Here is a 13,242-nt window from a genome sequence, read left to right on the forward strand (position 1 = left end):
CCAAACAACTCTTCCACCCTTCTCTGAGGCTGAAGCTAGTAAGAAGCCATGGACAAGTGAGGCTGAAGCTAGAATGGCTGCCGTGGACGAGTGAGGCGGAAGCTAGGAAGCAACCAAGGATGAGTGTTGCTGGAAACCAGCCATGGGTCCAGGAAGCAGTAATTGACGAGCTTCATTCCCTCATCTACTATGAAAGTGTACAGAAAAAAACGGAATGATTCAGACACGTGAAACATAACCTACTGCACCCAAGAACACTTTTTCTTTCTTCTTTTTAGGAATGACTGTATTAGGAATTATTGTATCTCAAAAAGTTAAGCACAAAATGTGAAATTCTTGGATGTGGGAGTGGTAATTCCATCCTAAAAGTGATTTCTTACTTCTCCCTCCTACTGAGTCTCAGTAGGAACGGCATGCGAACGGAAACTAGATGCCAAACTTCATGTTCTCGAAAAACATGCACAAATCATTTCTGCTTATGCTGATCTTATCTCATTTGAGCAGAACTGTACCAATGTTGAGAGTTCTAACACAGACAAATCCTAGATGGAAATTAAAGCACAAGGAAAATGAAGACTTATTGTTGTAATAATTTGTTAATTACAGTTGTTTTCAGGCTTCGCTCTCTAAATAAGATATAATTCACATCGCAAATAAATTCACATATAAAAAGTCATTTGAAACAATATGTGAATCCCAACCACCAGTAGACTATAGTGAAATGGAAACTTACTATAGCTGGACACACAACTTGTGTGTCAAATATAATATTTCTTATTAAACTCTTCTGACCAACAGAAGTAGACCTGGCCTCTAAAACACTTCCTTCATTCAGGCTCATTCTCTAGTAGAGACAGGAAATGAAAACGTCTCGACTTCCTTGGCCTGATGAAGTCTATAGGTCCTGCTGGCAGAAGGGACAGCCCGTACGGCCCTCTATTACAGATGAACAGAGGCACAGAGAAACAGCAGCACCTCTAAGCTAGTCTCTAGGTGGCATGCAAGATGGTAATAACCGTAGAGCAAAATACATGAGTCTAACTCTCCAAGCTTTGTGATCTTGAGCAAGTGTGTAGGTAGTCTATAAGGTGTTTTACTGAACAGCCACAAACATGGTAAACAATAATATTGACTTGATGGGAATGGAGGGCCCCTTACACAGCCACTATCCTATTTCACACGGGCTGAAAGCCCAGTGGCCTCATTTATAAAACTGTGTGGAGGATTCATGTCAAAAGGTGGAGTGCGGACGTTCCACGCCGGTTTCACTTTATAAATTACAATCAACTCGAAATTTGGCGCACGTGAACGAGCGTCTTGTCCCACCCTTTTAACACCCATAGTTGCCTATAGATAGTCAGTGAAATGTCCCTAATTAATATTCATCCATACTGACTGCATGACGACAATGACCGCACATCCTCACAGAAAGGCTAAAAAAAGAAAGTTCTTGTAGGGAAGGTTGAAGCAATAAAAAAATGTATTGTTTGGTGGACACAGTGTGAGCGTTACAAATGCCAAAAATGCGTTAGAGTGGCAGCATGTGGCGGACGCTGTGAATGCTGCTGGTTCAGAAGGTCGGACCCCCTCAGAAATAAAAAACTGGTCCGACAAAAGTGGAGGCCAAAAGGCGCATAGCCTTACACAGACAAAGTGTTTGTGCCATCGGCGAGGAAAAGGGGACACCGGAGCTCAACCCCCTTGACTTGCCGGTATTGTAGGGGAATCCATCCTGAGTGGAGTAGTGACGGAGGTGGAGGGGGACACAGACATGCAAGACGCACCGGATGATCCAGGTATGTAATTAGTATTCCCTCGTTTGAAAAAGTAAACCAAATGCACTCAACTTGTGTTTAAACATTTATTTACACAAACAATTGACATTTTCTATTGTTTTGAGTCGCTGCGTGTTCTAGTGGTGTCTGTGGTACTGCAGCTGAGCAGGAGCTGAGTGCGCCCAACCCCGGCGTCTCCATTGCACCTCGTGCGTCACAATCCTCCAGCGGCCGTGTCCTCACAGATGGAATCCTGCAAACGCAAAGAGACACCATCGACGCTATTAACGAGGTTGCCAAGGAGTTGAAGTGGGACAGGCACGGCTTGGTTTCTGCGGGTGCTTCTCTGTAAAGCTGGGCCCACTACAACACAGAAATCCAAGAGAACAGCTCTTGGTAATCGGAACCGGCTCATAAACCACTCATCATCATTGGCAGTAAATCTTGCTGGTCTCTGAAAATTCGCTCTCTCCGAATTCTTCCATTCGCTACATCTTCCAACAGTGCCAAAGCAGCCATTGTGCGTCCTTACGCATTTTTATTGCATGCCTTTTTTTACCCACCCATTTGATCGTCAAAGCTATCCAATTGCGTAACACCTTCAGGTGTGGTAATTACCCTGATTGTAACTGACAATGACTGGGCAATTATCACATTCACAGTTCTGCGCAACGAACATGTGATAACAATATATGAAACTGTGCACTCGTATCTGCCCGACAAAGGCATCGAAAACGGCATCAGTTTACCGTAAATTGTCCTACTGTTCACCTTATTATTTATAAGAATACATTTGTTTAATAATTGCAGATCCAATAAAAAAATGTTGTTTAATAATTGCAGATCCAATAAAAAAATGATTCCCGATTAAACTGTATAACATATTTGAGGGGGTATTTTTTTCTCCATTTATATTTATTATCCTAAATCATCTTTTTTTGTGGGGGGTTTTGCGTGCACTCCAGGGAACTCTTCATATATAATACGCGAGAAGTAATACGTTTCTCGAGTTTCATCCTTCTGCCCGCGGAGTCGCCGTTTCTCATTTCTCCAGTTTGTGTGCCTACGTATGGGTCGACGTGTCCGTGGAGGACCGCGCATTCTCTCGTCAAGTTTGTTTTTTATATATCCCAAAGTTTGCTTAGAAAGTGGCACAGGCCTTCTTTTGTGCCCGCGCGATGTTTATAAATGAGGCACCAGGTCTGTTGGAAATCTATCACTTGTGAATTTCTCCATGTGAAGATTTAGCCTTTGTATATCAGATTGCCACAGTTTATATTCAACAAAATGAATAAATACATTGGATTCATAAACACAATACCCAATACAAACACTCATATCGGGGGAGTGTGAGGGTTTGAAATGTCTTAAATCATATACATGCTTTTCCCATGACTGACGACATCAATGTGTGTGTCCTTGTAGGAGAGACTTAACTGGCAACAGACACTGAGATTTGACAACGGAAATGAATGTTTACTTTACATGTGGTTCTATTTCAGTAGATACCCCTTTTTCTCAAATTAGAGAACACTTTCCATATAGACAATTAATAAACCAAAACCATGCCCTAAAATTCCATTTGTATGGTGAAATGGCTGCTAATAAACAGTATACATTTCATACTACAGTTGTGAAACATAGCACCCAAACAACGTTTTAAAACACTGAAAATCGTACCAAACAAAATCCAGCATTCAATATTACAAACTAACAAAATGATCACCCTCAGCCAGATCGTATTTGTCATGGAACCCTTTGTGGCATCCAACTCTTGTGTTTGAACAAACCCACCGATTGGAATGTTTTCCTCTCCTGACAAGGAGATCAGATGATGGCTATTTTCATTTCTCCAAGCTGCAAAACATCCTCCTAGTATGAGATGTGTGATATGATTTTCTGCTGCGTAAACATTCCACTGTTTCTCTCACAAAGACAGCAGGAGCACTTCACTCTGTGTATCTCCTGAGGGAGCCATCTTGAGATAATGCAGAAGCCAAAAGTCAGTAGCCTAGTGGTGATGGTGGGCTAGCAGTAGTTGTAAAGCCTGGCTCCAGATCTGTTTGTGCTGTCTTGTCATAGGAGAAGAGTCAGAAGAGCACAGAGATCTGGGACCAGGCTAGTAGTTGTAGGAATGGTGTGTCAATGTGTCTCCTTATAAACCAACAAATAGTCCCTTTCATAAACAAATCCAATAAGCTGCTATTTTTGCTTCTAGGATTTTGTTTATCTTAGGGTCCACTTTTTCAGTCAGATAGCATCTGTAATTGACTGATAAATCATAGAGATATGAAATGCAAGCAAAAAAAATTATAAAAAATCTGACCTAGACAGCATGGTGTCGGTCGACAATAGCAACTACCACAACAAATTACATTCTGCGTGAAATTAGATTAGAAATCTAGCGGCAGCAGATTCGCAGACGCAAATCCACCGTTGATTTCCCCAAGGAGAAGTATGTGAGGGGAAAACATGCAAACCAGCTATTTCTGATGGTGTGGCATGCAGACGCACTGTCTTCTTTCTCCAGTTAGCGTCATCATTTGATTGAAGTCCGGCCAGGGAACAAGAATTGTCAGATGACATTCACTGAGACTTATTTCCGAGTTGAGACAGAGCTGCGATTCAGCACTGAATGAAAAAGTGGGCAAAGGGATGGCAGGTTGAACCAATCCAGACGCGACTACACACACTCTGAAAAACATTCCGGAGGTGTCTCTGTTAAGGTCGTCACCCTCCGACGCATCTTTAAAAAGTGTGTGTGTGCGTGTGCATGCGTGCCTGTGTGTGCGTCCGTGTGCGCATGTGCAGAGTGTAAGGTGGGGTATCTTTTAGGCAAGATGGAATTGGAATCAAAACCCTTTCCTAAAAGATCCCAGTGTGATCCATCACAATGTGTTATCAATCAACTGGACTCGCCTAAACAGCGCTATAGCCTGAAGACAGACCTCACGATGACTATACTGAGGAGACACGCTCAGTACACGTCCAGTACAGAATATCTACCTAACCTTCTTTGAACACATGCATCCAGTTAGGCCTGCAGTCTGCAGTCTTTGAACAGGTACGGGAAGTTAGGCCTGCAGTCTTTGAACAGGAACGGGAAGTTAGGCCCGCAGTCTGCAGTCTTTGAACAGGTACAGGCAGTTATCAATGATCTTTGAACCTCACCTTAACCTCACCCCTAACCTTAAACAATTGGGATTACATGTCTAAACTTAACCCTTCACATTTCTCGCTTAAATAAACCATTCACATTTGTTTCTGCCCTCGAGGCAGAGCTGCCATCAGAACAAGATTGAATAAGGACAACTGCAATCTGCCATCCTGTATATCAGTAATACTCTGTTAACCTACTGTGACCTTATAGGAGTGGGAAGAAACTAGGTAACTGCAGCTAAATGGACCAAAGGGTTGCCAGTATAAATCACAAGTAAGGAGGGAAGGGGTAAAGACATGGTGCCAGTTTGTGAATACCTCTTTGAGATAACGTCTAGTAACTAAATTAATACATACTTATACTAAATGAGTATGATGTGGACATATCAGGGAAATGCACATTCTCCAACCAGAACTATATGAAGAGTTTCATACCAAAATGCTATATGGCAATTTTTCTGAGATGTTGGTAAATGAGGTTTTACAGGCACTGCGATTCTCTGCCTCAAACCCTATTACAGGGGCTGGGTCACTGGCTTACTGGTTCTTTTCCATGCCGTCCCTAGGAGGGATGCGCCACTTGAGTGGGTTGAGTCACTTACGTGATCTTCCTGTCTGGGTTGGCGCCCCCCCCCCCTTGGGTTCGTGCCGTGTGGGAGATCTTTGTTTGTGGGCTATACTCGGCCTTGTCTCAGGATGGTAAGTTGGTGGTTGAAGATATCCCTCTAGTGGTGTGGGGGCTGTGCTTTGGCAAAGTGGTTTGGGTTATATCCTGCCTGTTTGGCCCTGTACGGGGGTATCGTCGGACGGGGCCACAGTGTCTCCCGACCCCTCCTGTCTCAGCCTCCAGTATTTATGCTGCAATAGTTTATGTGTCGGAGGCTAGGGTCAGTCTGTTATATCTAACATTGAGTGGCTGCTGCCAACATACTGACTCAAATCTCTAGCCACTTTAACAATTAAAAATTGGAAATGTATCACTAGTCACTTTAAACAATGCCACTTTATATAATGTTTACATACCCTACATTACTCATCTCATATGTATATACTGTACTCTACACCATCTACTGCATCTTGCCTATGCCGTTCGGCCATCGCTCATCCATATATTTACATGTACATATTCTTATTCCTTCCTTTACACTTGTGTGTATAAGGTAGTTGTTGTGAAATTGTTAGATTACTTGTTAGATATTACTGCATGGTCGGAACTAGAAGCACAAGCATTTCACTACACTCGCATTAACATCTGCTAACCATGTGTATGTGACCAATAAAATTTGATTTGAGAATTTCTCCTGTCTTATCTGGTGTCCTGTGTGAATTTAAGTATTCTCTCTCTCTCTCTCTCTCTCTCTCTCTCTCTCTCTCTCTCTCTCTCTCTCTCTCTGAGGCCCTGAGCCCTAGGACCAAGTCTCATGACTACCTGGCCTGATGACTCCTTGCAGTCCCCAGTCCACCTGGTCGTGCTGCTGCTCCAGTTTCAACTGTTCTGCCTGCGGCTATGAAACCCTGACCTGTTCACCGGACATGCTACCTTGTCCCAGACCTGCTGTTTTCAACTCTCTAGAGGCAGCAGGAGCGGTAGAGATACTCTGAATGATTTGCTATGTAAAGCCAACTGACATTTACTCCTAAGGTGCTGACCTGTTGCACCCTCTACAACCACTGTGATTATTATTATTTGACCCTCTTGGCCATGTTCTGTTATAATCTCCCCCCGGCACAGCCAGAAGAGGACAGACCACCCCTCATAGCCTGGTTCCTCTATAGGTTTCTTCCTAGGTTCCGGCCTTTCAAGGGAGTTTTTCCTAGCCACCGTGCATTGCTTGCTGTTCTGTGTTTTAGGCTGGGTTTCTGTACAGCACTTTGTGACATCAGCTGATGTAAGAAGGGTTTTATAAATGCATTTGATTGAATTTGATTGATATTGTTTTAAGAAATTATAAAAGAGATTGGTGTGTTTTTTTCATGGCATGGGGTTGTTCACTGGCAGACGTGCAGTATTTGGTTTCATTTCAGAGGGAGAAATAATCATATTTTTTTCTAAATGCTACATATCCGCATCACTCTCAGATAAATAAGTAGTTTTACTATGTTTACACAGTCAAATGTAACACATAAGACAAAAGAAATTGACATCAATATTTAAAATATATATCATTTTTGTTGTTGTTGATATATCATTAAATACAGTAATATGACATTTTTTATGTAAAACATTTACATTTGACATTTTAGTCATTTAGCAGATGCGACTTACAGTAAGTGTGACTTACAGTAAGTGCATTCATCTTAAGATAGCTAGGTGAGACGACCACATATCACAGTCAAATAGACAGGATACGAACATTCCATTCTAGATAAACAATGGATATATAGCGTTTTGCCAAAAATAAAACAATTTCTTATACACATCTAAAATCTATGAATTGAACATTTGAGAACAGTAATATATTATACACACACGTGAAGGCACCCATTAGCAATCATTTCTGATGAAAAACACAAATGTGAAAAATAGGTGGATATAGCATATTGGAAATAAACTCTTCATATGCTATACTGTACAGAATGTGCATTAAATTAAGTAATATAAGCCTGGATGAGTCTAAGGGCTACTTAGCAACAGCGGAACATAAAGAGTAAACATACAGTATGTCCAGTAATGGACTTTTCTTGTTATAGCCTGACTGAAGCTTCAAGCTGGCGCCTTTAGTAGGACTCAATAAGATAAACTAAGACACCCTAGCTACTGCTTTTCTCCTTCTCTTCCCCCTTTGTCTTCTTTCCACTTGTTCACTCTTAGACCATTAATATAAGTGATGTCCAAAAATAGTTCCTGAATGTAAACCTTCTAGTTCCTCACAAACGTCAACTAACTGGTTTCACTTCCTGTTCGTGGATCACATTGGAAAATAATAATTACTTTACTCTGAATCTCTTAGCTGAGTAGTTGGTCGAAATGTTCCATTCGGTATCTTGTGATTTCATTAGGCCTATCTGACACAGAATCAATGCAGAATCAACACCCACTAATCAACATCCAACACCCACGAAGGGAATCCAAAGATAGACTGTCAAATGGCAATTTATGACAAGATAAGCAAGCTACAAAACAAAATATGATATGACAAATGCATGTTGGAAAAAACGGAAAACACTACAGCATGATTCCATTAGCTGTGCTTGCCAGTGTCTGTAGGAATAGACTAGTGGGATACCACTACCGTATGAATAATGTGGAGAAGAAGCAACCCTGCTTTATCTCAATGATACATCATGTATGCAGTGGTAGGACATCCAAAAACAGAGTTACAAACTTGTTAGTGTATAATATGTTGGACTTTGGAGTGATCCAAAAACCATAAATCCCAAACCACCTTTGCCACTTTCGGTATGCAATTAATGTTCCCTGTACTCGCAATCGGTGCCCTTGTGGTTTTAGGCTGGGTTTCTGTATAAGCACTTTGTGACATCTGCTGATGTAAAAAGGGTTTGATAAATACATTTGATTGATTGGTTGAATTTGGGATGGGAAATTACACACCCAAGGAGGCAACACCCAATTACACCCAGGTAGACGATTGATTGTAGACTTCAAAGGAGCCTTCTAGAGATATTAGATAGCAGATCAAACACACTTTTCATCACCCTAACTGAATCAGAGACCCAAAATACTTTATATGTTACATCATATGCTGTTGATGTCAACTAGTTTAGAACCTCTGGTAATGATGAACTACCTGTCCTTTCTGTTGCCATATACCTGACAAACCCAGTAAACCTGAAATGCTGGTTTTGGAAGTGAGTATTTGAAACAACGTGGCACCGTCATAAGATGCCACCTTTCCAACAAATTTCTGCCCTGCTAGAGCTGCCCCGGTCAACTGTAAGTGCTGTTATTGTGAAGTGGAAATGTCTGGGAGAAACAACGGCTCAGCCGCGAAGTCGTATGCCACACAAGCAGAACAGGACCACCGAGTGCTGATCGCCACCATTGGACTCTGGAGCAATTGAAACACGTTCTCTGGAGTGATGAATCACGCTTCACCATCTGGAAGTCCGACGGACAAACCTGGGTTTAGCGGATGCCAGGAGAACGATACCTGCCCGATTGCATTGTGCCAACTGTAAAGTTTGTTGGAGGAAGAATAATGGTCTGGGGCTGTTTTTCATGGTTCGGGCTAGGCCCCTTAGTTCCAGTGAAGGGAAATATTAACACAACAGCATACAATGACATTCTAGACGATGCTGTGTTTCCAAATTTGTGGCAACACTTTGGGGAAGGCCCTTTCCTGTTCCAGCATGAAAATTCCCCCATGTACAAAGCGAAATCCATACAGAAATGATTTGTCAAGATCGGTGTGGAAGAACTTGAATGGCCTGCAAAGAGCCCTGAACTCAACCCCATCAAACACCTTTGGGATTAATTGGAACGCCAACTGCGAGCCAGGCCTAATCGCCCAAAATCAGTTCCCGACCTCACTAATGCTCTTATGGCTGAATGGAAGCAAGTACCCGCAGCAATGTTCCAATATATAGTGGAAAGCCTTCCCAGAAGAGTGGATACTGTTATAGCAGAAAAGCGGGGACCAACTCCATATTAATGCCCATGATTTGGAATAAGATGTTCAGCGGGCAGGTGTCCACTTACTTGTGTAGTGTAGCTCGAAGGGATAATGCCAGTCACAGGAAAGATACTGCATCTACTACTGCATCCTAGAGCATCAAAGTCACCATAGTTTAACTGTCAGCACAAAAAGGGAATAATTTCTGTTGCCTCTGTTTAATGGATTTAAATATATATTTTATTCAATTATATTATATTCATTCACATTCAGGCTTGTTGGAAATTCCCACCATTCACACTGACTGAGTTTCCTGAATCATAGGTCTATGTCACATCCATTGCCTTGTTTGGGGAACAACAACATAATGGGGAGGGGTCCGCAAATCGTGAGAAAGCTCATTTTTTTCATGTGTCTGTCTTTGACCCCGTGACAGTTCAGTTCACACTCTTGAGAACCAACTCAGTGCCATCAAAACTCGTCATCACGTGCTGCCAAAGCATCACTACATGAGCTTAATTACAGGGTTATTGCTAAGCGGGATCCTTGGGACGTACCAACACTAACCCTAACCTTAACCCCTCCATTTACCCTAGAGCTCTCCAACCCTGTTCCTGGAGAGCTATCGTCCTGTAGGTTTTCGCTCCAACACCAGTTGTAACTCACCTGATTCAGCTTATCAACCAGCTAATTATTAGAATCAGGTGCGCTATATTAGGGTTGGAGTGAAAACCTACAGGATGGTAGCTCTCCAGGAAGAGGGTTGGAGAGCCCTGCTTTACCCTAACCTTAACCATAACCACAGGAGTTTGGTGGAGCCTTAATTGGGGAGGGTGGGCTCATTGTAATGGCTGGAGTGGAATCGGTGGAATGGCATCAAATACATCAAACACATGGTTTCCATGTATTTGATGCCATTCCATTAACTCCTTTCCAGCCATTATTATGAGGCGTCCTCCCTAAATCAGGCTCCCTTACCTAACCCTAACTTTAGCCCTTACCTTAACCATTTTAAATTTAAACTTCAGGTATGAGCGTCCCAAGGATCCCGGATAGCAAGGGAGTCCACAAGAGATGGAGGAAAAACATCATTATACCTTTCAACTAGACTGGAGCATGTGGACAGCTGCCAAGTATGCGGCCAATAAAGCCGCTGCTAAAAATAAGTCCCAAGTATGTTTTTGTAAGGATTTCATTATGGGTCTGACTGCTGCACACACTCTGCAGACCTTGCTACATGCACGCTTAATTTGGAAGGCCTAATATTGCAGGCACTCTCTCCTTTATTAACTGTGAAAATATTAAACAAACAATCTCTAATTATCAAAAGACAAGAAATGGAAATAAAAACACATGTAACCTTTAGGCCTACTCGGGACCGTTATACAGTGCCTTCAGAAAGTCTTCATACCCCTTAAATTGTTACACATTTTGTTGTGGTACAGCCTGAATTCAAAACGGATTAAATCTTCTTCTTTTTTGTACCCATCTACACACAATAACACCATGATGACAAAGTGAAAACATGTCTTTAGACATTTTTGCACATTTATTGAAAATGAAATACAGAAATATATCAATTACATAATTATTCACACCCCTGAGTCAATACATGTTAGAATCACCTTTAGCAGCGATTACAGCTGTGAGTTTTTCTGGGTAAGTCTAAGAGCTTTGCACACCTGGGTTGTATAATATTTGCACATTTATAATTTTTTTCATTCTTCAAGCTCTATCAAGTTGATTGCTGATCATTGCTAGACGGCCATTTATAAGTCTTGCCGAGATTTTCAGGTCGATTTAAATCAAAACTGTAACTAGGCCACTTAGGAACATTCAAGGTCGTCTTGGTAAGCAACTCCAGTGTATGTTTGGCCTTGTGTTTTAGGTTGTTGAGGTAAATGTATCTCCCAGTGTCTATTCTGCTTATTTTTATCCTAAAAAACTTCCTAGTCCTTGCCGATGACACGCATATCCATAACATGATGCGGACACCGCCATGCTTAAAAATATGAAGAGTGGTACTCTTTGCCCCAAACATACACATTGTATTGCAGTTTTATTTTAGTGCCTTATTGCAATCAGGATACATGCTTTGGAATATTTTTCTTCTGCATTTGTATTTTCTATTTATTAGAGATCCCTCATTAGCTGCAGCCAAGGGCGAAGTTACTCTTCCTGGGGTCCAAACACACCAACGCACGCACCCACATTACATATAAAACAAAGTATAAAACAGTGAACTATGTTTGGACTAAATGTGCTAATGATAAAACAGTACATCATATAACATACCTACACCACCACATATCCACAACACAAAATGTTTAATACCACTATACAACAATATCACAATGTCTGCGTATGCATGTGTGTACCTTGCCATAACAAAGGTATTGAATACTTATTGACTCAAGACATTTCAGCTTTTCATTTTTAATTAATTTGTAAACATTTCTAAAAGCCTAATTCGCGATATTGTGTGTAGGTCAGTGACACCAAATCTAAATTTAATCAATGTTAAATTCAGGCTGTAACACAACTAAATGCGGGAAAAAGTCAACGGGTGTAAATACTTTCTGAAGGCACTGTAAATCCTCAAAAACAAAAGTAGGTTGTCGTTATGTCATTCCTCTTAAATACCATGAAGGCTTATTTTTTATTGCGTGGAGTGCAAGCATCGTCATATTTACCTCCGACTTCCAAACTATATAGGCGTGAGAACTGGACTGTTGCTGCTTCTTCTGAAGCCATCTCCGCGGTGAGAATAATGTGTTCGTGCTCCCAGTTGGAGTGACGCTGGGGCTCCTCACCAGAAACGGTAAATCCCACGCGGTATTCCGCTTTGTGCCCCTCACAGTCACGTCATAGTCAAAGGGAAAGTTTAATGTAGGGGAGAGGTCCAAGGGTGTGGAGGGACCAGATAAAGACGAAAGGGATTGTTTCACCCTGAGATTTCTGGAACGGGGATCTGATTTCAACGCAACAGGGTGCTCAGGGGAGCTTGGCGAGGATGGAAACGCACCTGCCTCCTCAACGCGCAAACCCGGTAACCCCAAGCGGTCCCCATGGGTTCCATCTGTCTCTGTGGCACATTTCCTTATAATATCGGGGTCCAGGCTTCGAGTTTGTCGCAACTTCCTTTTGGAGATGGCTTTGGAGGCTGGAATGGAGCAGGAGAAGACGTTCAGTAGTCCTTGTCCAGATGACATCTCTATCACCCCTCTCTGCACAAACGCAGCAGCGTTTGATAAAAAACCCTTTTCTCAGAAGTTTAGTTTGAGCGCCATAAAGAACCAAACCACGAGATAAGTCCCATCAAAATACTCTTATAGTGAACCCTTGGTCCACGTGTTTCACCGCCAGAATGCCTTGCTTCAGATAAAGCGAGAGACAGACAGCGCGCAAATGTATCCAATTCTCTGTGCGGTGTTATTATGCATGCAGCTCAGCTCATTCCCAAACTGTAGTCAGAGCGGACGGCAGGATGAGAGAAGTTTCGCAACTGATGACCCTCGCTGCCGCTCCTCTAATCCGTCCAATGCGCTCCTGTGGCCGTTAAGACTGCGCACTCATGTTGCTCCAATTAGCAAAACCAGTGCATACAAGGTCTTTACCTGCATCTTTCAAGTTTGTATCATACATTAATTGTATAGCCTACATATGTTGTACCTATGTGATGTATAGGCATATAGCTGAATAGCCTAACTTTCACTTTGTTGAAATAAAGCACA

At 42.0% G+C, this 13,242-nt stretch overlaps 1 protein-coding gene and 1 long non-coding RNA gene across 3 annotated transcripts in view; both read right to left on the reverse strand.

The window, feature by feature from the left end:
• Positions 1–12,985, reverse strand: part of LOC106574411 (rho GTPase-activating protein 6) — a 106,716-nt gene extending 93,731 nt beyond the window's left edge. The window contains exon 1 of one of the 2 annotated variants that reach the window (XM_045697644.1): positions 12,202–12,985. In XM_045697644.1, the coding sequence (XP_045553600.1) occupies positions 12,202–12,720 (519 nt within the window). In that variant the 5' untranslated portion in view covers positions 12,721–12,985. The remainder of the gene's footprint in view (positions 1–12,201) is intronic. The other variant, XM_045697643.1, reaches the window with a different exon arrangement.
• On the reverse strand, positions 1,848–5,446 carry LOC106574412 (uncharacterized). Its single transcript, XR_001321538.2, has 2 exons — positions 3,570–5,446; positions 1,848–2,028 (listed from the first exon to the last, which is right to left on the reverse strand). It is a non-coding gene; the product is annotated as an uncharacterized lncRNA (long non-coding RNA).
• Positions 12,986–13,242: the final 257 nt, after the last annotated feature.

This window comes from Salmo salar, chromosome ssa16, assembly GCF_905237065.1.
Source record: "Salmo salar chromosome ssa16, Ssal_v3.1, whole genome shotgun sequence".
In the NCBI taxonomy this organism is placed as follows: domain Eukaryota; kingdom Metazoa; phylum Chordata; class Actinopteri; order Salmoniformes; family Salmonidae; genus Salmo; species Salmo salar.